Source organism: Perca fluviatilis, chromosome 18 (assembly GCF_010015445.1).
Source record: "Perca fluviatilis chromosome 18, GENO_Pfluv_1.0, whole genome shotgun sequence".
In the NCBI taxonomy this organism is placed as follows: domain Eukaryota; kingdom Metazoa; phylum Chordata; class Actinopteri; order Perciformes; family Percidae; genus Perca; species Perca fluviatilis.
Genome location: NC_053129.1, coordinates 35649160 through 35676202, shown reverse-complemented (window position 1 = coordinate 35676202; position 27043 = coordinate 35649160). Strand labels below are relative to the sequence as shown.

The 27043-nt window shown below is 41.8% G+C and overlaps 2 protein-coding genes across 7 annotated transcripts in view; both read left to right on the top strand.

Annotated features, from left to right (window-relative positions):
* The window catches only part of LOC120546634 (pleckstrin homology domain-containing family G member 3), a 29372-nt gene extending 24299 nt beyond the window's left edge, over positions 1-5073 (top strand). For 4 of the 5 annotated variants that reach the window (XM_039781710.1, XM_039781711.1, XM_039781713.1 and 1 more), the window contains 2 exons: positions 1197-1407; positions 4086-5073. In XM_039781710.1, the coding sequence (XP_039637644.1) occupies positions 1197-1407; positions 4086-5008 (1134 nt within the window). In that variant the 3' untranslated portion in view covers positions 5009-5073. The remainder of the gene's footprint in view (positions 1-1196; positions 1408-4085) is intronic. The other variant, XM_039781712.1, reaches the window with a different exon arrangement.
* Positions 5074-14524: 9451 nt separating this feature from the next.
* LOC120546646 (receptor-interacting serine/threonine-protein kinase 3-like) lies at positions 14525-25708 on the top strand. Of its 2 annotated transcripts, none has more exons than XM_039781749.1 (12): positions 14525-14718; positions 15660-15802; positions 15885-16053; positions 16392-16547; positions 17016-17164; positions 17524-17573; positions 19176-19328; positions 19427-19509; positions 19604-19670; positions 21490-21565; positions 21837-21883; positions 24958-25708. In XM_039781749.1, exons 2-12 carry the CDS (start codon positions 15666-15668, stop codon positions 25518-25520), a joined length of 1650 nt encoding a protein of 549 aa, XP_039637683.1. In that variant the 5' UTR covers positions 14525-14718; positions 15660-15665; the 3' UTR covers positions 25521-25708. The 2 variants fall into 2 exon arrangements, with proteins under 2 accessions (XP_039637683.1, XP_039637682.1); XM_039781748.1 differs by having other exon boundaries at positions 14526-14731.
* The last annotated feature ends 1335 nt before the right edge of the window (positions 25709-27043 follow it).

Below are 27043 nucleotides of genomic sequence, written 5' to 3'. Positions count from 1 at the left end.
CCACCTGCTGTTTTGGAGACGTATTACATCTCGCACATGTGCAGAACGTACGCTCAAGTCGGCGTCGCTTCAGTGTGTTCTGATGCACTTTTTGGACCTCGGGGAGCCGACTGATCAGTCCGACTGGCTTTTCTGCCGACTGTTGGCCGTCGGGTTGGTGTGTCAGAGCCTTAGGCCGGTTACACACTGGCTCCGTGGCGTGTCCGTTTATATTTCGGCTCCCCTGTTAACAGGTTAGAGCGTGCACACTGCCTGCGTGACACGCTCGTCTCAGGCGCTGCTCGAGCCGCGCCGAAAACGCGTGCATGCTAGAAATAGAACCGACGCCTATTTTTCACGCGACACGCCAGCGTGTTGGAAGCGTTTCCAGACAACATAGAATATGAAAAGATGTCATTTAGACACTACATACATAGACAAACACATATTAATAAATTACATGTTGATGTTTGAAAGTCTCAAGGTTTTTACATAAATGCAGATATAAATGTAATAAAAAAATAAAAAAAATTCTAATATGTCACCTGTTAATCCAGAAGGAGATATTCTGGAGCCTATTCTGCCGTCAATACTCCCGACGTTGTCTTTGCTGTAATCAGATCAGTATATATTTATGTTTATGAGAAACATCCATGTGTCCAGACAAGGCTAGCAGCAGCAGCGCCGCATCAGACACCTTTCTGGTGGGGAAGACTTAGAAAACGCCACACAGCCGCCACGCAACAGAAACACCTTAAAACTGTTTAGCACTTTAACTGCATCTTGTGCAACGGATCACAAAAGTCACGATTCGGATCGGACACATTTTTGAATCAGCACAAAAAAACGTACTACAGGGTTTTTCCTGCATAGAGGAATTTTTGGCGCCCCCCCCCTCCCCCCCCCCAAAGAGGTTTTAGCCGCAAAGTAAATTCACCAGTATCGAAATGCTAAGAATTGACAGAAAAAATAGCAATTCAAATGTGTATAAGAGCAATTTGCCAAACAGTTGAAAAAGCAGAACATAAACTTGAACAGTAGTGCTAAACTCAGTTGTACCATCCAGTCTGTGTGTGTGTGTGTGTGTGTGTGTGTGTGTGTGTGTGTGAGTGTGTCTGTCTGTGTGTGTGTGTGTGTGTGTGTGTGTGTGTGTATCCACATAATTTTCCCTTTGCAGGATAACAAAGTTAACTTTAACTCTGACTTTGACTTTGAAGGCACAGGCAGGAAGGCGGAGCGAGGATTCCAACCAGTGGGTTGAGGTAGACAAGACGAAGAGCAAAGTCCTCCATCTGGCTCGCCAGTACAGCCAGCGACTCAAAACATGCGAACCGGCGGCCGGACAGAGAAGTACTCGCCTCCTGATGAACCGGAAGCCTTTAGCCTGCGTGCTGGAGGAGAAGGAGAGTACAGGTACCGAAAGCGCTGGTTAGTGCCACATTTCTGTTTGTCTTTGGCTACGTTCAGACTGCAGGCGAAAGTGGCCCAAATCAGATTTGTTTGGGGTCAAGTGACCAGGTCAGACTTCTTCAGAAGTAGTGTGAACACTCAAATCAGAGTTAGACCACTTCCATATGTGGTCCAGAATCACACCCAGGTCTGATTTGTTTCAATGCGGCCGCAGTGTGAACAACCAAGGAGGATTTGATGTGACTTTTATGTCAATCTACATCGACATTTGTCACAAATTAACATTAACATTAACATTCTGCTCCGGTGGGAGTTAGCCCTAGACACAGACAGTTACATTAAAAACTTGACTAGGCTACAACATGGAGAACAGTGATGTAGCAAGTCAGTGGAGGGAGAGGGAGCTGTTAGACCTAATTAGTTTCTGGGGAGATACTTCAATTCAATAATAACTACAAGTATCATACCGTAACGTTTTTGAAAAAATAGCAAAGCATATGGAAGAAAGGGGACACAGGAGAACGTGGCTGTAGTGTCAAAGGAAGGTGAAGAGCCTTAAAGCTAAATTTAAAGAATCAAAGTGTAAATGCTGACTTCTTCCATAACCTCCCTAACTTTAGTGCAACAGCGCGCTGCGTCTGATGTCATTGTTATTGCTCTTTTGGGCATGCGGGTCAGTTCGAAGCCACAATCGGTTCAACCTGGAATCTGATATAGGCCACATTTTAAAAGGTCAGGTCAACAGTCAAACAAAAAATCTCATCTGAGCCAACAATTGTGGTGTGAACGTAGCCTTTGTCTCCTCAGACAGCAACCACTCTTAGATAAGGGTTTGGCGTTGACCCTATGCCTTCGCGGTCTGAAGTGGCCACGCCAATGGTGTCGCTGTGACTTACAAAACGTTGTTTTCTCTGTTTCATCTTTACTAGAAATGCAGCTGTAACTAGTATCTTACTATCACTGTCCTCATTGTATTTAAAGCCGCTACAAATGATAAATCCAGCTACAAAAAAGCCTGAAAAGTCGGAAGTTAGAACGGAAGTACAAAGAGTTACACCCTCTCCTCTCATTGGTGGAAACTGACAGATTTCAGAACGCTGCAGACCGGAGACTTGCAAGCAGTTTATATTATGTTTATGTGTTTAGACTTGTGTTAGTGTCGGAGCACAGCGAGTTATATATGAGACTTTTTGTTTTATGTAACGTTAGCGCCGCTCCACATATAATAGCGCTCTAGGATACTGTAGCAGTAGCTGTTGCTATGGCAACAAAAGACGGTCTCGGTTGCTTTTTGGAACCAAAACTACGAAAGCGCCCTAGTCCACTCAAGTGTGATCATAGCCAAAACTCTCATTGTGTTTATATTTTGTTGAAACCATCAATATTCAACCCTACAATATCGACATGTTTGTTTGTCAAAAATATTTTTATTTAATTAGACCGGGTAGACCCAGCCTGATCTGCCGGGGGTTTGATTCCTCTCTGCAGCTCAGGCTGGAAATCTGTACGTTTACTGTACTGGCTTATCCACCTGGCGCGCTATTGGCTGGTTTAACACAATGACGATAGAGAAGCGACCAATCAGCTTCTTGTTTACATTCAACATGGCGGCCAGCAAAGCACAGCAACGCATTTGAACTATGCCCCGTTGATCACGCCTCTTGTGCAGTAGAAAATACAGGGCAGACTCCCCAGACTGATGTTAAATCTTAAAAGATTGAGCTTGGTCTTGTGAGAGCCAGATTAGTAGGGTTGGGCATCGAGAACCGATTCCTACTTGGAATCGTTTCAAAAATTACGATTCCATCGGGATCGTTTCTTTATTGGAATCGTTTGGAGGATTTGGTTTCTGATCTGATCATGGGTTCCAAATTTAGTTTTGGTTTCCGTAGCGACCAGGCGCTTGTTGTGTTGCAGCTGTAGAGGAAGTTTTTCTCGTCAGCAGCAGGGTTCGTGTATCAATGAACACAAGATGAAACAAATAAAGAAGTTTTGAGAATTAAACCAAAGTTTGATTTTTGAGCATTTATTATATTTGCAAATATAGAGAAACATAATTTCACAGGTACAATCAGTATGTCTGAAAAAGTCTTTCGTATTAGAAACCTAAATGTCAAAACATATAGTGAAAACCTCCGTTAAGCCACCCCTCTGCTCCTGTTCTTTTAATTAGCCTAAACAACAGTTTATCTCAGGAGACAGAAGGAGACACGGTTCAGACAGTTCTATGGCCTTCTTCACTTTATCTGCTAAAAATGAGAAGCTGGAGTTCCTTAAAAAAAAACTACTAGGCTGAAAGTTCACGGTTGCCAGCTGTTTCACTTGGAGCCTTTTGAATCTACAAATGAACAAAATTAATAATCTCGTAGAATATTAAACAATCATTAACCATAATGTTAAAATAAAATGTTGCCATTACAGACATGGAGCACAGTAAGCGGTGCTCTAGTCTGGCTTTATTTTACATTGAAAAAGCCCCGTCTGCATTGAATCAAAATAAAACTTTCCTCTTATTTGTGAAATAAGCATGTGACCCGTTTCAACTCCACCCCTCAAAGAATCGGAATCGAGAATCGTTAAGAACCGGAATCGAAAGGAAGAATCGAAACTGGAATCAGAATCGTTAATATCCAAACGATGCCCAACCCTACAGACTAGTGATTGATTAACTCATGATGTGTTTCCATGTTTTGCAGGGAAACCCAGCCTGACTCTGCCACTAGTTTCTGATAACCAGGCTCCCTCTCTGCCGCTGACCCCTGTAGACCAGATACAATCTGTGGCGCCGGGCCTTGCCGTCCCTGCCCCGGACCGGCCTCTCTCTCGCAGCCCCGTCAGCCCCATCAGTCCTCTTCCTGCCATCGAGGGCTTCAACTGGCCGGACGTCCGCGAACTCCGCTCCAAATACTCGGACCACGGTCGCTCCCAGAAGAGTTCTGTCGGCCGGAGCCACTCCATCCCAGAGCAGATGTTTGACGTGGGTCTGCGGAGGCACTCCAGCTGTTCCTCCGGCCTCCTCCTCGCTGATGCAGCGTCCGGCGAGGTAAATTCTTCTTCTTCTTCTTCTTCGTGCAAGCCTCGCGTCAGCCGTGGCGCCGGCAGAGAGGCACGTAGAAAGCGTCTCCACCGAGCAAATTCTCTGGAACCTCGGCTGAGCGGAGCGCAAACGACCGAGCTGCACGCGCTCCAGGATCAGGTGGCTACCGGCGACTCTGACGGTTACTACGTCGCAGCCGAGGCATCGCTACCGGACGACCCCGAACACAAGATCATCGTCATGGAGAAGCTTCCAGAGCCTGCTGAGTCCAAGCCTGCGGAAACAGCCATAGAAGAAGAAGACAACGACGACGACAATTACATTCAGATCCGTTCACCGACCAGCAGGGAGAAGATCTCCATCATGGCTGTCATCGACCGCTGCCGGCTCTATCAGGAGTCTGACGAATATCAACAGAGGGAGGACGTGAAAGCCAAAACTGAGCCAGACGCTGCGACAGCCCCGTCCAACGGTCAGAACGACGAGACACAGAAAATGGGTTCAAACGCCGGACAGAAGACAGAAGCCGGTCAGCAGAACATCGTGAAAAATCTGAGAGAAAAGTTCCAGAACCTGAGCTGAATAAACGGCACAATGAAACTCTTTAAAAAAAAACTGCAAGACGTCTTATATAACTCTTAATTAAAGGTGCTGTAGGTAGGATTGTGAAGATCCAGGATTTAGCCAAAAAATGTCAACTATCGACAACTTCTCTGTCCCTCCCCCCTTTCTGCTAAAGCCCAAATGGTCTCCTAAGCCCCTCCCCCCACAAGGGAGAATGAATGCATGTGCATGAGCAGTTAGACACTCCCCCTGGCCCTGATTGGTACATCTGAATAGTTAGTCACCTCTCTGGCCCTGATTGGTGCATCTGAACAGTTAGACACCTCCCCTGGCCCTGATTGGTGCATCTGAACAGGGAGGGGTGGATTTTTGCAAATCCCACTCCAGGCTGTAGGTGGATGCAGAGGAGCTGGATTTATTTTTTAATGACCTGCTTCATGTAGTTATACTGGAACATAGGGTCAGTTTCAGCAGATATGACAGAGAGGTAGTTTTATAAGGCTTACCTACTGCACCTTTAACCAGTCTCACCTACTGCACCTTTAATACACCCAAAGATATGTAAATAGGATTCCAAAGAACGTTGTGTGAGTTTTAACTCATACATTTCTATACTTTGAGTTTTCCAACAAAAACACTAATTATTCTACAACAGACAACTGTTAGCTAGAGAGGACAATTTATGCTTTAAGTTCTGTGATTATGAAGTAATTATTAAGTTATTTTGAACGTATGAAGAACATCTCCAGATCCTGACGGATATTGTTTAAATGTGGAGATCATGAAATAATGAATCAGCCCAAATTCTAATAGTAAGATAAATATATATGTATGTAAAGTAATGATTGTGATTTCAAGAAATCAAACATTTAGAAAACAAAATATATTTGTTGTTGTGATTAACACAGATTATGTAAAGATCCAACAACTTTTCCCAGCGACGTCTCTGGCATTTTGTAGATAAATATCTAGAAAGATGTAAATATCTTTATACAGTCATCAAGTAAAAACTATCTTCAGTCAGAATATTTGTTAATAGCACCTTTTTGTACAGGATGTCATTGTGCATTGCAGTTTAAGTTCTGGGAGTTTGTGCATTTTCCTCTTCAGTCATTCTTAAAGAAAGTAGATTTTAAGGAAGTGTCGCTACACTGATGGCATTTTTCCACTACATGGTACCTGCTCGGCTTGGCTCGGCTCGGCTAACGCGACACACATGCAGAACAACAGAACAACAACTTCCAGAACGTGGAAGTTGTGTTGTATTTGATTCTTGGCATGTGGCTGTTTGCCAGAAGACACAGTCACACTCACCGACACACACACACACACACACACACACACACACACACACACACACACACACACACACACACACACACACAGAACTTGGAAGGTGTGTGTTTTTGATTCTCAGCATGTGGCTGTTTACCAGAAGACACATTTAGTTTCAAAAGAAGCTGGAGGCAGCAACAAAAAAAAAATCAAATGTTTATCAAAATGGAAAACCAAAAAAGGCGAGTAGAGTTGAGGCGAGTTGAGCAGGTACCATGTGGTCGAAAAACGCCATACGGGACCAGTCTTCCAGTTACAGTCGTCTTCTCTCTGCAGCTGTAAAAGCTTTGTGTGTTAGAGCAACACATTCTCACTCCTAGCGTGAAAAAACAACACTTGGTCGGGACCGATTTGGCGTTATTTCTCAACGTGCAGTGTTAAAATATGAACGTTTAACTGACAAGAACGGGGCATTTTGCAACCACAGTTTGGAACACAACTTTAAGCTGAGCACAAATTTAAGCTTTAACAAGAGTTATTTAACATCTCCCCCCATACAGTTGTCATAAACAACGGGACATTTAGGTTTAGGAATAGATGGTGGATGGGGTTACAAATTGTATGTTTTCAGTGACACTTGGGACAAGAACAGGACATAAACCGCCCCAACCTGCCTCTTTACCAGGACATTTGGCCCTCTTAAGGCTGTTTTATGCTTCTGCATCAACTCCACGCCCTAGCTACGGCGTCGGGGTACCTTTGCATCGCGGTGCATTTCACCGCCATAACTAGGTAGCTAGCTAGCTACGGGATGATCAGTCTGAGGTTATTTGCGAGGTGTCTGCCAGCCAGTTTATGTTATGTTAGCAAGCTAACTTTATAGCACAACTGCCCACAAAGTACTGCTTGCTGGCGAAGTGCTAATTTCAAAACGTTACTGACATATAGACACTTAACAAACGGATAACCCCGTCATTGTAACCAAAATATGTCCAAGTTTTTTTGCAAAGCTGATGTCAATGAACTAGCATGTTGCTACTCCCCACAGTAGGCTGCTGGAAACACCCACTCTCAACACACAGGACCAGTTGACCAATCAGTCACACAGGACCAGTTGACCAATCACAGTCCTTGCGGTCTGAGTCGCCTCGACGCAAAGTTAAATTCTTTTGGAGGTGCACGTCGAGCTACGTGGGAGGGCTCAGAGAGGGGTCAGATTCGTAAATCATAAATCAGCCTTCATACTTCCTAACCTTACTTTACTAGAAACCTAAATACATGTCAGAATGATGCTGGAACATACCACTTATGGGGGAGTTTATGTTGCTTTTTTCAATTTTTTTGTAAACCAGAGAAGGTGGTTTTAAACACGTGGTTAAGACACCAAAACTACTGAGTTAAGTTGATGAAAAGATGGAGGTTTGGGTTCAAATCAGACATGAAAAACTCTTTTCCTTTTCTTTTCAAACGGGACATGAACCCCGCTCCCCTGGGTGAGAGTCCTGTGTTTGTTTGACCCATCCACCCCCCCAAACCTGCCTCCATACGCAGATTTTCGCTACGGATGTCTCTCTTAATACTACCTCATCTTGCAGCGCCGTGGATGAGCAGCTGCTCTGCCCCCCTGTCCCATACCGACGCTAACAGGGGATTTTTGCGTCGGTTTCTGACGCTGAAAGACACTGACCAAGAGTCAGGATTTAAGAGTTTGGGAGTGAGAACGGGTTGGTTAGAGTTACTCCTCTGTACAGATTAAAGCTCATCTGTGTGGATTTCTGCTACAAGAGAACAAACCAATAAACTAACTCTCTAAAGGTCTCTTTGTTCTGCAATAATGACTTGCAGATTTTGCAGCTGCACAACTTCTTGTGTTATTTTTACATTAAGGGAACAGTCCAACATTTCTGTAAATCTTGTCGTTCTCGGTCTTCCCCAAAGACACAGATTTTTCATGGATATGTGTCCAGTGCATAGACAGGTCTGGGACATGTGTAGCGTAGCTTAGCACAAAAACTGGACACAGGGGGGAACTGCTAGCCTAGAAAAACAACACCTTCCAACAACTCTGAAGTCTGGTTTACATGTTGTCACGTGTTAATTGAACAGGTGTAGGACACTAGACCAAGTGAGTAGTGGTTTTAAGAACTCTTTGTATTCACAGATTTATTCATATATTCATTTTCACTTCCAGACCTGTCAGAAGAGTCATATACAGATAACACACATACACATAAAATCATAATGACTTCATCTAAATGAATCTGCTTTGCAATTTCCTGAAATCAACCAACATTTAAAGAAAAAAAAATCTATTCTGCATGGCTTGCCAATATTTTGGCATTTTCTACATTAGTTGTCAACTGTTTCCTGACAGTTTGATATCATCACCTATAATATGCATATATATAAACAGTATATATGTACTCATTCATTGGAGCCATGCATCGATTCAGCGGACAGGTTTTGCCCAACATTTGGCTCCTTCTAATGCATGTGTGTCTATGGAGGCAGGACGTTTATCCACCGTTAGTCACTTATTCTTGCTGAATTTCCAACCAATTTGTTTGCTTTGCTACAAATGCCAGACATGTATCTATGATACAGGATACTTTCAAACCAAAATACCTTATCTTGTGTAGATAGTATGGATGAAACTTGCCCACAATTAGAGCAGAAAGGAAAAAACAAAGTTAGTTTCTGTCACTTTTCTAAAGGTCAACACTTGATGTATTCCCAGGAAGCGGGATTCCCAGTAATGCACATCCAAACTAGCTTTTGTTTCCTGGGAAATATAATAACGGGACAAACTAGCTAAGTTCTAGGTAGATATGTACAAAATGTACCTATCACTACAGAAATATGTAAGTCCTTTCCGTAAGTCTTTAGAGTTGCTGCGAACACGGACAATAGCTTTAAAGCTCACAAGTTCCCAAAATGTTGGACTGTTCCTTTAATCTTCTACAGTTTCACTTAAAAAAACTGTCTAAATGTTGCCTGGTCTTCTGGTTTTATTAGAATCTCTGATATTGTGATATTTAAAGACATTAACAACATCAAATGTGTCAAACATCTCACACTGAACATTGAGCGTGCAGCCATTCAGATAAACGTTTGGAGGACAAAACCTGCTTTAAAAGAGAAAAATAAATTAGTGGATGATGTAAACAACAGCATCAAATGAACACTGAAACTAATAGTAAGCAAACATACATTCCTTCTTTTAAAAGTAATGTTTTTTATATTTGTAATCCTTCAATAAGCAAATGAGGCAATCACCTAAACAATTTTACCCTCAAACAAATTATGATTCATGTGTTATACATCAGTGGATGTATTTCTATGTTTTTGTGCCTTCTGGTTTTTGTGTCACGTTCATTCAAACATTGTACTTACTTTTGTACTCTTATTTATTTGTATCCTAAAAAGTCAGGTTTTGTTCTCCTTACACAAAAGTGAAATAACAAACCTGTTAATGTTAGCACCTTGCTCAGATTTCGGACTTGAACCTGTGACTTTGGTTTAACCACTGGTCCACCCTGCACATGATCTTCCTCACTGAGTCGACCACTGTTAACGGGCTCGTTCCTGTTTCTGTACCTCCTATTTATTTGAACTGATGTAAATAGAAACAAATATATTGTCTGTATTTCTATAACTGTTGTTACGTGTGTTGTACAAACTTGTAAATGTATTTGTGTTGGAAACCGTTCCCTCATTCCCTCACTTACTGTTCCCTATATAGCGTTCAGGGCTTTAAATCAACTGGTTTGATCACCAGCCAACATGGCTAGTAGGTTTTTAAATTTATCAGCCAATCAGATCTTCCACTAGCCACATTAGTTTCTTTCCTAACTAACTTGACTTTACTATCCGCTTCTCTGGTTTGTTTGGCACCATTCCATTCGTCTTCTCCGTTTCAGCGTAGCTCGTGATCGATACCTCGCACGCTAGGCACATAGCCGACAGTTGTACGACACATCACCACATAGTGTTCATGGGTAATGTAGGATTGGTGCTACAAGCAGTGCTGCCAGATAAAGATTACGTTTCCAAGCCAAAGATGCACAAAACTGCCAAAATTTCTTGATAAAACAGACCAATCTGGCAACATTTCTGCAGCCGTCCGATTCAAACAGACGCAGACTTATCAGCTTCATTCATCACCGAACGAATTGGCTAATAACTTGAAAATGCTACCTGCCAAAGTTATTATTTTTACCTGGTGGGTGTCAAATTAAAGCCCTGATAGTGTTTATGAAAGAGTGAAATGTATACGAGATTTCGGCCACAATGGAAATATCGTCGCGTCAGGAGATGCACCGGGTATTTGTGTGACTGAGGCGAGCCAGCCAGCATCATGTAAACAGACGGAAAAAAAATACTTTTTATACGCTCTGAATCAAAGCGAGCACTCAGGAGAATAAAAGGTTGTATATTAAATGTTGCATGTTATATTTCAACTGTTTAAAAACCAAAGCCCGCTCCATTTTTCTTTTGCAGTTTCTGTGGGTGCTTCTGCTTCTTTTTCTCCTCCAGGAAAACACGACGTGTGGCATTGTGGGATATGGGAGTAAAATGTAGGGTACAGCGTATGTACATTCAGATTAGCAGTGCATTGTGGGTATTTTATAGTGGATTATATAGTGAATGAAATTAACCGTGGAGAATTTGAACACCGCTACAGAATGACGAACACAATATATAGGGAACTATTTCTGTGATAGGGAACGGGTTCAAACACAGCTACTGTCATCCAGAGATGTTCTTCATTAAAACCACTTTATACAGGATCAACACAGAGTTTGTGTGTTAATTCTGTATGTTTGCAAAGACCAACTGTCTTCACAGACACTGTCACACTCAACACACCTTTATTTATACAGCACCTTTCATGCAAGCATGAAACCCAGTGTGCCTAACACAACAAAAATAAAACATGAGAAAAAAAGAAAAGAAAAATGAATGAGAACAATAAGACCAAATGTTTAAAAATTATTAAATAAACCCAATAGAATTAAATAAACACAAGGGTTAAAACATGATTTAAGAAACAATGATTAACAGTCAAAATAATGCTATGTTACTCCAAATTAAAAGCCGGTCTTAAAAAGATTTAATTTCCTTTTCAAAATGCATTTAAAATAAATGCAGTGGAGTGTCCTCACAGTAACACACAGTCCTCACAGTAACACTGTCACACACAGTGCTCACAGCAACACACAGTCCTCAAACACTGTCACACACAATGTCTCAACACACTAAATTAACACACTCTCACACACAGTCACACACCTCACACCCTCTAAACAAACGCACACACTCTCACCACAAACACTGACACACACACACTCACACCAACACACATACACACACAGTCCCACACACACCAAACCACACACTTACACACAATCCACACACACCCCACACACACCCACACATACTCACACACAGTCCTCACACACACTACACACAACACACACGCCACAAACACTTCACACACACTTTACACACACAGCTCTACGACACACCTTACACACACACATTACACAAACACTGTCACACGCTGTCCTCACAAACAATGTCACACACTGTCACACACTGTCCTCACAAACAGTCACAGTCTTCACACACACTGTCACAAACAGTCCTCACAAACACGGTCTTTACAAGCAGTCTTCACAAACACTGTCACACACACTGTCCTCAAACACTGTCACACACTGTCCTCACAAACACTATCACACAAATAGTCCTCACAAACACTGTCCTCACAAACACTGTCACACACACTGTCACACACACAGTCTCACACACACACACTGTCACATACACGGTCACACACACACTGTCACACGCTGTCCTCACAAACACTGTCACACACTGTCCTCACAAACACTATCACACAAATAAAAACCTCACACACACAGTCTCACACACACACACTGTCACACGCACGGTCACACGCACGGTCACACACACACTGTCACACGCTGTCCTCACAAACAATGTCACACACTGTCACACACTGTCCTCACACACACTGTCACAAACAATCCTCACAAACACGGTCTTTACAAGCAGTCTTCACAAACACTGTCACACACACTGTCCTCAAACACTGTCACACACTGTCCTCACAAACACTATCACACAAATAGTCCTCACAAACACAGTCCTCACAAACACAGTCCTCACAAACACAGTCTTCACAAACCGTCTTCACAAACACAGTCCTCACACACATTATCACAAACACAGTCACTAACACAGTCTTCACACACACTGTCACACACACAGTCCTCACAAACACTGTCACAAACACAGTCTTCACAAACAGTCTTCACAAACACAGTCAAACACAGTCCTCACATACACTGTTACACACACACAGTCCTCACAAACACAGTTTTCACAAACACACTCACAGTCCTCAGAAAACAGTCCTCAAACATTGTCACACACACTGTCCTCACACACACTGTTACACACAGTCCTCACAAACACAGTCCTCACATACACTGTCACACACACTGTCACACACAGTCCTCACACACACTGTTACACACTCTGTCCTCACGAACACAGTCCTCACACCCACTGTCACACAGTCCTCACACACACTGTCACACAGTCCTCACAGTAACACACAGCCCTCACACACACTGTCACACACACAGTCCTCACAAACAGTCCTCACAGTAACACACAACCCTCACAAACACTGTCACACACAGTCCTCACACACACTGTCCTCACAAACACTGTCACACACACTGTCACACACTCTGTCCTCACAATGTCCTCACACACTGTCACACACTGTCCTCACAAACAGTCCTCACACACACTGTCCTCACACACACTGTCACACACTGTCCTCACAAACTCTGTCACACACTGTCCTCACAAACACTGTCACACACTGTCCTCACAAACAGTCCTTACACACACTGTCCTCACACACACTGTCACACACTGTCCTCACAAACTCTGTCACACACTGTCCTCACAAACAGTCCTCACACACACTGTCCTCACACACACTGTCCTCACACACACTGTCACACACTGTCCTCACAAACTCTGTCACACACTGTCCTCACAAACACTGTCACACACTGTCCTCACAAACAGTCCTTACACACACTGTCCTCACACACACTGTCCTCACACTGTCCTCACAAACTCTGTCACACACTGTCCTCACAAACAGTCCTCACACACACTGTCACACACTGTCCTCACAAACACTGTCACACACTGTTTCACACACACAGTCCTCACAAACACTGTCACATACTGTTTCACACACACAGTCCTCACAAACACTGTCACACACTGTTTCACACACACAGTCCTCACAAACACTGTCACACACACAGTCCTCACAAACAATGTCCTCACAAACACTGTCCTCACACACACAGTCCTCACAAACAATGTCCTCACAAACACTGTCCTCACACACACAGTCCTCACAAACAATGTCCTCACAAACACTGTCCTCACACACACAGTCCTCACAAAAAATGTCCTCACAAACACTGTCCTCACACACACAGTCCTCACATACACTGTCCTCACAAACACTGTCACAGTCAGGTCTCACAAACACTGTCACACACAGTCCTCACAAACACAGTTTTCACAAACACACTCACAGTCCTCAGAAAACAGTCCTCACACACACTGTCACACACAGCCCACACAAACACTGTCACATACACTGTCCTCACAATGTCCTCACACATATTGTCCTAACAAATGCTGTCACACACAGTCCTCACACACATTGTCACACACAGCCCACACAAACACTGTCACATACACTGTCCTCACAATGTCCTCACACATATTGTCCTAACAAATGCTGTCACACACAGTCCTCACACACATTGTCACATACACTGTCAAACACTGTCCTCACAATTTCCTCACTTGCTGTCTGAACAATGCATCAACTTTTCTTATAACTAACAATGCAAACCAAAGACACACTGCAAGTTAAATTTAAAAAAGTGCATCTCTTACACCTTTTGGGATTTTTACAAGTCATTTATGTAACTACATTTTAGTGTTGCCACAGTCTTTGATGCAGTCTCACTATCTGAACATCCAGAAGCAGTAGTTGTAGTAGTTGCACATTAAAAGTGACAATAATAACAAACTTTATCTGTACAACAGCTTATCTGTTTATAACACTGGTTAGATCACAATCAAAATTCAAACATCTTCAACACGCAACACAGGTAAGTAGCAACAGCATTAATTAAACCTCAGGCAGTTAAGAGGGAGGAAAAAGGAAATAATCTAATAATCTGATTGGCTGACATCTAACGGTTGGACAGGTTTTGACGTCACTCTGATGTTGTGTTAGACGGACACGGGAGAAAAGAGCAGCTTCGTGTTTCCTCGATGCATGAAGGTCGAAAGAGTCTGTTCGTCGACCTGAAGTGAGTTCAACAGGTAAGAATCCTACCAGAGGAATCTAAATGTCCGATAATCAGGATCACTTTGATCACATTGTGCTGTGTCTCTGTTTAACTGGGAAAAAAGAAAGGTCTCTCTTTATGCTGATTGGCTGATTCAAAATATCCATTTGAAATATTCTGTAGAATTTCTCTCTGAGTTGAAGAACAATGATTTTATACAATATTTACATATAAAGTTGTTTGTATGTCCTAAAACGCAGCAGTTTGTTTGTCCCCTGAGTTCATGTTGAAACATGCCGTGAGTGCCTAAACTGGTTTGACCGCTTGGATCAACTTGACAGATTTTTTTGTCTATTTTTTAACTCTTAAAACTCTGAAGTGCATGGATGAAGTGTTAAGTGCTCAAATACAGCCATCTTCCAACACTGAGACTGACCTGATATTATTGAAGACCCTTTAGCACAGTCCAGGTCTCAACTGTCCCAGACTGTACCAGGCTTTATAACCCTTTCTAGATGGACCAGAGCCAGCCCAGGGTGGAAGGGGACTTAGGGGCCCTCTACCGTCAGGGGCCCTAAAGGAAGAGAAAAAGTAATATTTAGGGACCTAAAACCGAATGGCGCAAGCACCCTTTTATTTTTGTAGAGATTATTATTTTAAAAGCTTGGGATGCTTGAAAAACTCACGTAAATTGGCGTCAGTCAACAGAACTGGCGTAAATTGCTGTAGTGATTGGGGTTTGGGAGTAGCCAACGGGCTCCAAAAGCACACTTTTGGTTGTGATAAAGTTCCTTTTATGTTCGAAATTTGATGGGATCATTGCTATCATCTCCTGTCACCCAGCAGGAGTCAGCCATCTTGTATTTTGTGCATTTATTACCACTGAACAAACACACGTTGGAGGATATTAGAATGCACAAAAAGTCACTAAACCAATTATCATGATTAATTTGTTCATCTAGTAAACTATGGCTCAGTTTATTGAAAACTCCAGCCTTGAGGGCTGGAAGGTGATTGGCTCCGGAGGTTGCGGACAAATCTACAAAGCCAGGCATCGTCAGTGGGCCTGTGACGTGGCCATTAAACTGCTTCGTCATGATGACGGGTAAGTGCTTGCAAAGAGTTTTCTGTTCATAATTACATTAAGTTGTGTGAATCACTTATAATGCAAACAAACACACACGCAGGACCAATGAACCTTTGCTGCGTGAGATCAAGATGATGCAAGAAGCAAGCAGCCCGCATGTTATTCGTGTCCGAGGGATCTTCAAAGGTCAACCGCCCAACTCTGGTTGGGCAACACAGCTTGGTGTGGTCATGGAGCTCATGGAGAGAGGATCGCTGGCCTCCCTACAGGTAACCAGGGGTGGAACAACTACTCATCTTTTACTTAGAAGTACAAAAATACTCTGCTACAGGTAAAGGTTTTGAATTTAAAATTTAAAAAAACATCAGAACAAAAGTATGATTGACTAAATCAAAATTTTAATCTTGTCATTCAAAAAGTATTTCATATTTATATGTCTGAATTATGCAGTTTCTATGTTCAAATAGTTAATATTGAAGGAAAAGAAGAACATTAATATAACGGATGATTCCAAACATTTAAATGTTAGTGTATACAAAGCGGAAGTCATAATTTGCTCATGAACTCCACTATTTGTCGATCTGTAACTTTGAAAACAATCTTAAAGGAAGCCTTGGATGGACCTCCACCCTGGCCGCTGGTCTTCAGACTGGCTCACCAAGTGGCTCTGGGTATAAACTTCCTCCACAGTCTGACCAGTCCCATTCTCCACCTGGACCTGAAGCCCCAAAACGTGCTGCTGGATGACTCTCTCAATGCCAAGGTGAGTCCCAGGCCTTCAGGGGAGGTCAGGCCTCATGCTTTCTTTAAATTGTTATAATAGTTTGCACATTTTATGGAGACTAAATAAAGGCTGAAAGGCATGTACTGTAAGCCCGAAAGATACATGTTTTTTTCCCTAAATGTTGCAACTTTATAATAAGCAGAAACGACTCTAGATACTCCATCACATTCCTCATTTTCTGACAGTGATGTTTATCAAAATAGTTGCCAATTAATACAATCAAGTAATTGATTAATTAATGGACTAAATGTTTCAGCTGTATTGTATAAACTTCAAAACATATTTGATAAGCTCTTTGTATACTTTCTGTACAAAAATCTTTATTTCGTAAAGTAACTAAACAATAAATGCAGTGGAATAGAAGTAGAAAGTGGCATAAAAAGAAAATACTCTTTAAAGTAAATCCCTTTTCTGCCACCTTCCTCTCTTTACTAATTCTTTCTGCAGCTTACAGATTTCGGCCTTTCCCAGATTTCCTACAGTGTCTCACAGGTTTCCCAGAAGGACGATAAAGATGGAGGAGGGACGGTCAACTACATGCCCCCGGAGGTGTTTGGCTTAACATACAAACCTAAACGAGCCTCTGATATCTACAGGTACAAGAGGCCCAAACCAGCACTTGGAAAAGAGCATTTTATTTATCATATAATAAATAATAACTGGAGACAGGATCACTCCTGCCCCCATGTCTACCAAGTCCAGCACAGTTTCAGTCTTGACAGAAAGTCAAAATATCAGGGACATAGTCCTTTACAGGTGAGGGAATTGGTAAGAGTATTATAGTGTATATACTCAGGTGACTTCAGGCACTGATTTTATTGTTGTCATTGATTGTGTTCATTCTCACACGATCATCAATTTACACATGACAAGAAAACTTATCCATCAAACAATCAGGGTGTGATTGTAATGACATGGATAGTAATCCTGACATGTAACTCTCTCTGTCTTTCAGTTATGGGATACTCCTTTGGTCCATTGTCACAGGGAAACAACCCTATGGAAGTTAGTGACTATTGTCTCTCTCACTATCTATCTGTTGTATTTTGCGCTTCATAATGCACCACACATTTTCAATGGGAGACAAGTCTGGACTGCAGGCAGGCCAGTCTATTACCCACACTCTTTTACTATGAAGCCACGCTGTTGTAATTTAGGATTTTCTTTCTGAAATTAGCAGGGGCGTCCCTGAAAAAGACTTTGCTTGAATGGCAAAATATGTTGCTCCAAAATCTGTATATATACTCATTCTCACACAAGCATCAATTTACAGATGACAACAAACCCTTTCCAACAATCAACCAGGGTGTGATGTGGATAGTAATCCTGACATGTAACTCTCTCTGTCTGTTTTTTAGTTATGTGATACTCCTTTGGTCCATTGTCACAGGGAAACAACCATAGGATAGTAAATGACTATTGTGTCTTTAGCCTCTCTTGCTATCAAAATAGTTTCTACCTTTATCTTAGTTTTTCTCATTTGAGTGTTTTGTTTGCATGGCACATGGTGCAAAAATGGCAGGATTTTATGCTTACGCGGAGTTTGCGTGGGGGCTGAAACTGGTAATTGCGAAAATTGCAAAAATGAGTGGAATAATTACTTCTGGGATGACCAGATCTTTTATAAATATTTTAAATAACACAAAACAACCAAATGGTAGTAGGTAATATATCTGATTTCATATACTGCTTCAGTAAAAAACAATTTTTTCAGGGCTCTGCCTCTCACCTGAGACCATTGTTGCAAAAAACAAAATGTACAGTTGCACTAGTCTGGACATCTTGCCGTGCCAACGTTGCAATAAATGTTGCCTAAATGATGGCATATAAATTAGCTGTCAGCTTACTAACTGATTGCGGGTTTTGAATAGATTTTGACTTTTATTATGTTTTATTCCACTTTGTTTAAACGGCAAAGTAGAGAGGCATCGTTCACCTGTTTGGAGCTTGCTGGTGAATGTGATGCACGTAGGCCTGGCTGGATGTACCATGACCCTTTTTGTGGATCTGCTGATCGCTGTGGATTACTTTTTTTCATGTCATTGGATTACCGCAAAATACGGATCTTTTTTCTTAATGTGTCATAACTATTATGGTGTGACTGCACTTTGTTTCTGCGTTTGGAGAGGCATCTCAACACACTGTAGGTTGAACACTGATTGTTCACTGATCAATTTTAGTTGAATTTAAGTGTCGGGGCATTCCGCCATGCCGCTATTGGATTTCATAAGGGCATATTGTTAAATTGTTACAATGTAATTTAAATTCTGCTTTAAAAATAAACATATATGTTTATTTAGCATGTTTGTTGAGTTTTTTATTTTTATTTATTTTTTTGCCCCCCCTGGCTCGAATGTCAAACTCTAATAATGATTTTATGTTCTCTTGGCTCTGAGCTGTAGAGTAATGGCTTGAGTTCAATAGGACAGCCTGTCTTTAGCTACTACCCAATGCAGATACAAATTAAAACAACAGGTGTCATAGTTGTCCCATTTAGCAGGAATTAACCTTAACCTTTACATAAACATCAGTCCAGACCGTCTATTCAGGTATTCCCAAAGTCTCAAGACCACTCTGACAACCTTTTTAATTCTTCCTGAAATATAGATAAAAACGCTGACTTAGTGATGCTTCGCATCCCGGAAGGAGACCGTCCACTGCTGGATGATATCAAGGGCCATGCTCTGGGGTTGACAGAGCTGACAAGACTGATGCAGAGATGCTGGGACAATGAACCCGAACGAAGGCCTCAAGCCCTTGGTGAGGAACTCTTTCATTTATCTCTGAATTGACACAGAACAATAGCTTGTGATGCCTGGCTCCAACATTACATATTTACTCCATGTTGTGTATAACAGAGTGTACAACTGAGACAGAACAACTGTATAAGAAGCACAAAGATGCAATTTTTGACGCTGTCCATGAAGTGCAGAAGAAACTGGTGAGGAAAAAATCTCTTCATAAACACTCAGTCAAGCAGCAAATTACTCTTTTTATCATTGTGTGTAACTGGCTCTTTCTCTTCCCATTTCCAGGACCAAAAGGCAAAAGAAAAAGTCATGACAGAGCAGGTTCAGAGGGATCAAATCGCTGAGGCTTCAGGTCTGTATTCCTATACCTAAACCTTTGAATCCAACCACTCCTCCTAGTTATCTGATCCATCTGGCATCGTGACATGAAATAGCTTTCTCTTGGTTAAAAAAAAATAAATCGATCGACGATCGATTGATCGACGATCAGCCACTCAGCACTATAGCTGGGACTATCTCTGTAAAGCAGTTGGCATCGTACTTTGTTTTGTCTTTGCTCCAGTGTATTACTGGCCATCTGGCATACCATAAGTCAAAGATTTTACCGGACGTCCGGCCCTGTCTGTCTTTACCATTTACTTTGTGAGCATACTCTGGGTACTGGGCTCTCTGGCCAATCTCAAACAAGTTAGTTAAAAGTGTGCTCACATCATAGGGTCCACGTTAGTCTACTCTGTAGCTACTGTTTCGGCTTTAAAACAGTGGATAAATTGTTTTAAGCGGAATAAAATGTTTTTCTATCAGAAATTAAAAGATTTGGTTTGATAACATTGAACAAGTCTAGAAGAGAAGAAAACTGGACAATACATAAACTGTGATTTGGTAGAAACCGTGCTTGATATCAGAATGCCCATTCAGCCCAATAAAGGCTAAAGTCTTATCTTCGGTTTAAACGTTTAATTATTTTTCTATATTAAAATATGGCGATACAGTATGGCTCCAAAGAAGGTTTTTTTGAGCTATGTTAAGTGATTTACCAAAGATTTCCCATTAAAGTCTATGGGAAATTTTGCGTCCGTTTTTTGCTGATTTCATGAAAACTGCGTGGCAAATCTCTTAGAAAAGTCATAGCACACCTTTCCCGTCTTGATGTATTTATGTGCATGCGTTGGCAACGCTCCGTGACTTGAAGGGGGACAAAAATGTGGCAGAAGATGAAGAAAAATAATAAGTATGCAGGATAATAGTCAATGAATTAGAAGTAAATGAGGTACAGATGCATTCCTTTATTCGAAGGTAAACACAATGCTTCACTAATGGTTGAGTAATCATTGTTTATGATTAACCATGCATGCTGTTTCATTGCTTTATTTTCAGGTATGATCAATGATTCACTGATGGTAGTTAAGGGTTAAGTACTAACAATTAGCCACTCTTTATCATGCATTACTTTATTTGCAGGTACGCATTATGCTTCACTAGTGCTTGAGTCGCAGTCATTCAAGAACTTCTCATTAAATAACCAGTCATTCCTCATTCATTCCTCATTAGTTCCTCGATAACTACCTATATTTTTGTGTACCTAATTGTAAAGTGTTAACATCTTTGATATTGCAAATACTTTAGGACCCTTTTAAAAGGTAAAGAACACAGATTTCCACTCAATTTTGGCCTTCTGACTTTTTTGTGGAGTTTGGGATATTTGGGAAGAATTCTTGCCATTCGGATCAGAACATTTGGGAAGACCCAAACAGCCATTAAAAATCTTTCCAAATGTCCCAATATTAGGAAAGGCTAAACCCGGACATTTGGAAAGCTTTTGAATAGGCTGTTGTGTCCAAGTGTCCTGACCCAAATGCCAAGATTTTTTTCCAAATGTCCTTCATATTTTGGGGTCATTGGCATGTGCCTAGCACCACACAAATTGGGTCACATGTTCTACAGAACACAATGTTTGATACTGAAATTGATCCACGTTTTTGTCCACTTTGAACTTGGCCTACTGGGTGACTCAAATGGCAGAATAGCCCAGGCACTCTGACATTAAATGCTTGTGTTTAGGTTATGTTTGCATATGTGTAGACTCACTACACAGTGTATGTGTAATATGTAAAATAGTGAAAGAAATTGTAACCTCTCCTCTGGGATTCATGACCTCCTTCTTCTTTTAGTGGAGGAGATCGAAAAGTCTCTGAGTGTAGTGAAGCTGTCTACTGAGCCACCCAAGAGTGAACCGGACACTCTCAGGTATGGACAGACAACAATATTTTCTAATTTCTCTAATTGTAGGAGGCAGGAGTTAGGAAAAACATGGATGCACAGAAGTCTTATTGAATGAAAACATTCATCAGAAACATTAAAATCTTGGCTGTACAATCATTACATAGACATTTGACTGAGATGACTTTTAGCCTATTTCTCTGTCACTCTGACAAACTGAGGATCACGGCTTCATGTTGAACACCAGTTAGGACTCATATTGGATAGAAAATCATTCTGACTGTGTTTCTTCCTCAAGGGTGGACCAGGATGGAGAGAAAGGGTTAAGACTTTGTCTGATGAAGTGTAAGTGTGGATTTAATTTGACTAATGAAGACAAAACAGAACACAGTCAGTTATCTTTAAATAAAAAGCTGATTACTGACTACATGAGTCATCATTAAAGGGGTGATAGAATGCAAAACTGATTTTACCTTGTCATAGTTGAATAATGACAGTTTAGTGGGTAACTAGGACATACATAGAACCTCTAAATCCCATTGACACCTCTTTTCTCTGCAAATCTCACTATTTGAAACTGCCTCTGAAAACGGGCGAATCTCAACAAGCCCCATAGTTGACGTCAACTATTGCGGCTCCTCCTCATTTGGCTCTAGTCTTTCTCTCTGTCACGCCCCAACATTTGCATAGGCTACACAACTGACCTGAGATCAGTTAGTCTTCTGAATTTAGGTCGTGCAGATCTCAGAAATTGTATACATTGTTCATATGCTATTTTACCATTAAATTCACTTCTGAGACTTTTTTATGCGAGAAATCAACTATGTAGAGGTCAAATACGGGCCGTTTTACGAAAATTGATGTCTAATTGCAAATTTTGTCCGACTGTGTGTCGGAGTTCAGAGGCTGGTGCGCGCCGTGTAGCTGCTCCCTACCACCTGGCCTGCCTTCTTTCACAGACCCCGGTCTGCTGTGAGGTAGATGGAGCTCAGTCACGGCTGGCAACCCACAGCACTCCATACCCGCGCAAAGTCACCGTTTTGGGCTAATGGACTACGAAACGCCGCTGCTCTGACAGAGCTCCAGGGCCTCCAACTCCCCTCTTCCTGCTAGCTAAATGCTAAATGTGTATGTGAGTGAAAGCGCGGTCAGCGAGCTTGTTATGCCAGCATTCTCTTACCACAGGTTCCAGTTACTCTTTTAATGTGTGTAATTATAATGTATTGAGTTATTTAAACAAACGATTGGGGAATTAAACACCGCTTGTCTGTGAGTCTCATTGATAGAGCCTGCGGCTGGATGGAGCTCTATCAATGAGAGCTAGCTAGCCTCCTCTTAGAATTCCTCTGGAATTCACAAAAATTAATTAACTTGAAATCGGACACCGTTGTTAGCTTTATAAGACATTTAGTTAGATGTGTAAGTGGCGTGACAAAATTCAAACTGTAAATATACTCGAATTAAGGCAAAAAGGAAGCTAACTATCCGTGATTTGTAGCTAGGATTGAAGGGACAGTCACAGCTAACGAAACACCTAGCTAGCTAGTCTTCACAAATATTAACTTGAAATCGGACACCGTTGTTAGGTTTATAAGACATATAGTTAGATGTTGTGTAAGTGGCGTGACGAAATTCAAACTGTAAATATACTGGAATTAAGGTGAAAAGGAAGCTAACTATCCGTGGTTTGTAGCTACACATAGCTAGGATTGAAGGGACAGTCGCAGCTAACGAAACACTTTGTCTTCACAAATATTCATTAACTTGAAATCGGACACCATTGTTAGCTTTATAAGACCTTTAGTTAGATTTTGTATATGTGGCGTGACATGTGTGTAACATGTGGTAACAGATTGCTGGTGTAACAAGCTCGCTGACGGCGCTCTCACTCTCACACAACGGGCCATTTAGAAAGCAGGAAGAGGGGAGTTGAAAGCCCTGGAGCTCTGTCAGGGCAGCGGTGTTGATAGTCCCTGCTGTGGGCTGCCAGCCGTGACATAGCTCCAAGTACCTCATACCTGTGAAGGAAGGCAGGCCGGGCGGCGAGGCAGCACCGGCGGGCGGCGAGGCAGCACCGGCGGGCGGCGAGGCAGCACCGGCGGGCGGCGAGGCAGCACCGGCGGGCGGCGAGGCAGCACCGGCGGGCGGCGAGGCAGCACCGGCGGCTGAACTCCGACACACAGTCTTACCAAATTTGCAATTAGCCATCAATTTTCGTAAAACGGCCCATATTTGAGCTTTATATAGTTGATTTCTCGCTTAAAAAAGTCTCAGAAGTGAATTTAATAACGAAATAGCCCGACAAACAATGTATAACTTTGCAGTGTCTGAAATATGAGGCCTGCTGCCGAGTCTCCTATATGTTTCTATGTAGTTTGCTCAAACCAATCAGCGTGTAGCTCATTCTGAATATTCATTAGCATACCATATTTGGAAGAAAAGCTCTTGTTCCAAATAGAGCCGTATTCACAGGGTAGTTAAGGGCCTAATAGCATTCGGGCAATTTTCAGCCCAACCAATGTTACATACCCCATTAGGAGACCTTAAAGTGATGGTTCGGAGTAATTCACCCTAGGGTCCTTTGCACCATGACCTCGAGCCAAACACCCACCCAGAAGCTTTTTTCACCTGGGTCTAACTTCAGGTGTACTTACAAACTTTCCAATCCATCGTTTTATGAGAGCATAACCTATTTGTACTACTTGTAGACGTTTGGTATCATTTCGGGCATTATTAGTGGGGTAACTTACAAGATACAAACGTGGGTCCATTAACCCCTGTGCTAAGCTATTCAGCTGATAACGCTACTCTAGCTAACTCTCCCAATGTTAGACCCAGGTGAAAAAAGCTTCTGGGGGGGTGTTTGGCTCGAGGTCATGGTGCAAAGGACCCTAGCCCTAGGGTGAATTACTCTGAACCATCACTTTAAGGAACAGTGTAAAATACCCTATATAATAATTCTATCACCCCTTTAAACTCTGCCCCTGAACCCTATACCTCAGGAAATCTCCTAAAATGAATCAACCATAATGCCTATATGCACATATCTGGTCTAATTTAATGGAAAGAAATGGAGATGCATATCCCGAAATGTGTGACTTTTTATATTCATAAAGTTTGTATTTTTACAACTGTATTGTTAAAAGACATAATTTGGACAACATATAATTGGTTTATGGATTCTGAAAGCTGAATATCTGTTTGTAAAACAGCATATACAACAGTCACATCTTCAAAATATAACATTATGAAAAAGTGTGTTTTCTTAACTACACCGTGGGTGGCCTCTCAGGCCTTTGAACTTCATGGAAGTATAGAGAATAGTTTAGGAATAAATTCAGTACACAAACAAAGAATAAAGCCTTCAGGTGTGTCTGATGACAAACTGCTGCTGTGTTGTGTGTTTTTCTCTCCATCAGATTCCTGTGAACTCACAGTGGACACAAACACAGTGAACAGAGAGCTCAAACTATCTGACAACAGGAAGGTGAGACGTGTAAGAGAGGAGCAGCCACATCCTGATCATCCAGAGAGGTTTGACTCCTCGTGTCATCAGCTGCTGTGTAGAGATGGTCTGACTGGTCGCTGTTACTGGGAGGTTAAGTGGAGTGGATGGGTTTATATAGCAATGAGTTACAGAGGAATCAGCAGGAGAGAAGACAGTGATGACTGTGTGTTTGGATATAATGATCAGTCCTGGAGTCTGATCTGCTATGATGGTCGTTACGCTGTCTGTCACAATAAGACAGAAACAGTCCTCCCTGTCTCCCTGTCCTCCCTCTCTGGTAGAGTAGCAGTGTATGTGGACTGTCCTGCTGGCTCTCTGTCCTTCTACAGAGTCTCCTCTGACTCACTGATCCACCTCTACACCTTCAACACCACATTCACTCAGCCTCTTTATCCTGGGTTTTGGTTAGGGTCTTCTTCCTCAGTGTCTCTGTGTTCTGTGAAGGAGGAGACAACTTCCAGTCCTGTGGTTTAAATGTTGGTGGTGGACGAGGCTTCACTTTGGTTCACATTTGTCTCACTGATTGTGTCTTTAATGACAGAAATGTGTTTTTTCTTAAAAAATGCTGAAACGATCTTCTCGGCTGAACTTGATATTTACTTCAATCACATTTTCTTGGAGCAGCTTCAAACAGCTGCTAATTTCTGCAATGTTTTTTTTCAATAAAGGTTTAGAGACAAAAAAAACTTTTACATGAGTTCACAATCTTTTAACAATTATACATGTTTTTCAGTATGAAAATGTTAACATTGTGCATTTGAAGGGTCTAATTCACTGGAAGAACTCTTACAAACAGAGACTGAACTGTCCTGAAAAACTCAAAGAAGGATGCCTATGAGTGATTACCAGAGTCAAACAGAATCTTTTTCAGCAGTAAAACAGAATGAAAATCTGCAGAATTTAGCAAGTATTTTATGCTTAGGGTGGAGATGTGTTAGCATTCAGTTTTTTTTATTTTTAAACAAAGGTACAGTCTTTAGACAAATGAGTGAAAATGTCTTTAAAGGTGCACTATGAGTTGCATGGTTTCAGCGTGATTTCATTTTTGTCTCAAATTGTAGGCATCTGTCCTTGATTGAAGCCCGGTCTCGGGAGACAACACCGGGGTCGTAAACGTCAAACAAACCCCAAAATACAACAAACCACTCCAGCCAATCACAGACAAGACGGTTGGGGGAGGGGGTGGGGGTTAGTGACAAATCATAATATAAGTTATATCAGGACACTTTACAGATAGAGTTGTTTAGACCGCACTATAATTTACAGAGACCCAACAATTCCCTTCAAGAGCAAGCATTTGGTGCGAGTGTTAAGTTTGTAAAAGCCAAAGTCGATTTGAAGATGAGGTTTAAAAGCAGACCCCATCTGTGGCAGCTTGAGGTTCTGGTCTCCCTTTTTTCAGAAACCAGGAGTAAGGAACAGAGTGAAGGGCAATGCCGAGATTTCAAGCTGCATTCTGCCTCAAAACAAGCCAACTTTTCCTAAATACGTGTACTAGTGTGATCCACGCTGCCGCTTCATTTCATCTTTCAGTGCTGAAATTATCTTTCATTGGATGGTCAGCTGGCTCCATCTAGTGGACAGATAGTAGAACTACACCATCTGATGTGTGATTTTTCTGATTAGTTTTCTGGGTGAATGAAACACAGCAAGTGTCTCAGAAACAGTGGAGAACAAATTAATAAAGCACAATGTTTCAGCCTCCAGATAAAATACAAACCGCTCCAACATGAAATCTCCAACATGCTACACAAGTGAGAAACAACAGCATTGATTAGCCGATCACTTTAGACAGGTAAAGGGGAGGAAGACGGTGATGTGTAGTATTGATTTATCAGTGTTTTCTTTAATGATTCCTCTCTAGTCAGCCAACATGACATCATGACTTCGCGTTTTGAGCTATCTGCATGTATGTCTACGCATTATACAGCGGACGGCAGTCTGCAACATCACAGCGTAAACGTACACGCTACTTTCTAAAGCCACGTGGTGTGTTA

Excerpts from the sequence above, each read along its gene's own strand:
- LOC120546646 (XM_039781749.1), top strand. The coding sequence starts at position 15,666 with ATGGCTCAGTTTATTGAAAACTCCAGCCTTGAGGGCTGGAAGGTGATT. Across the intron at positions 15,803-15,884 it reads CTGCTTCGTCATGATGACGG|GACCAATGAACCTTTGCTGC; the intron begins GTAAGTGCTTGC and ends ACACACACGCAG. Across the intron at positions 17,165-17,523 it reads CGAGCCTCTGATATCTACAG|TTATGGGATACTCCTTTGGT; the intron begins GTACAAGAGGCC and ends TCTGTCTTTCAG.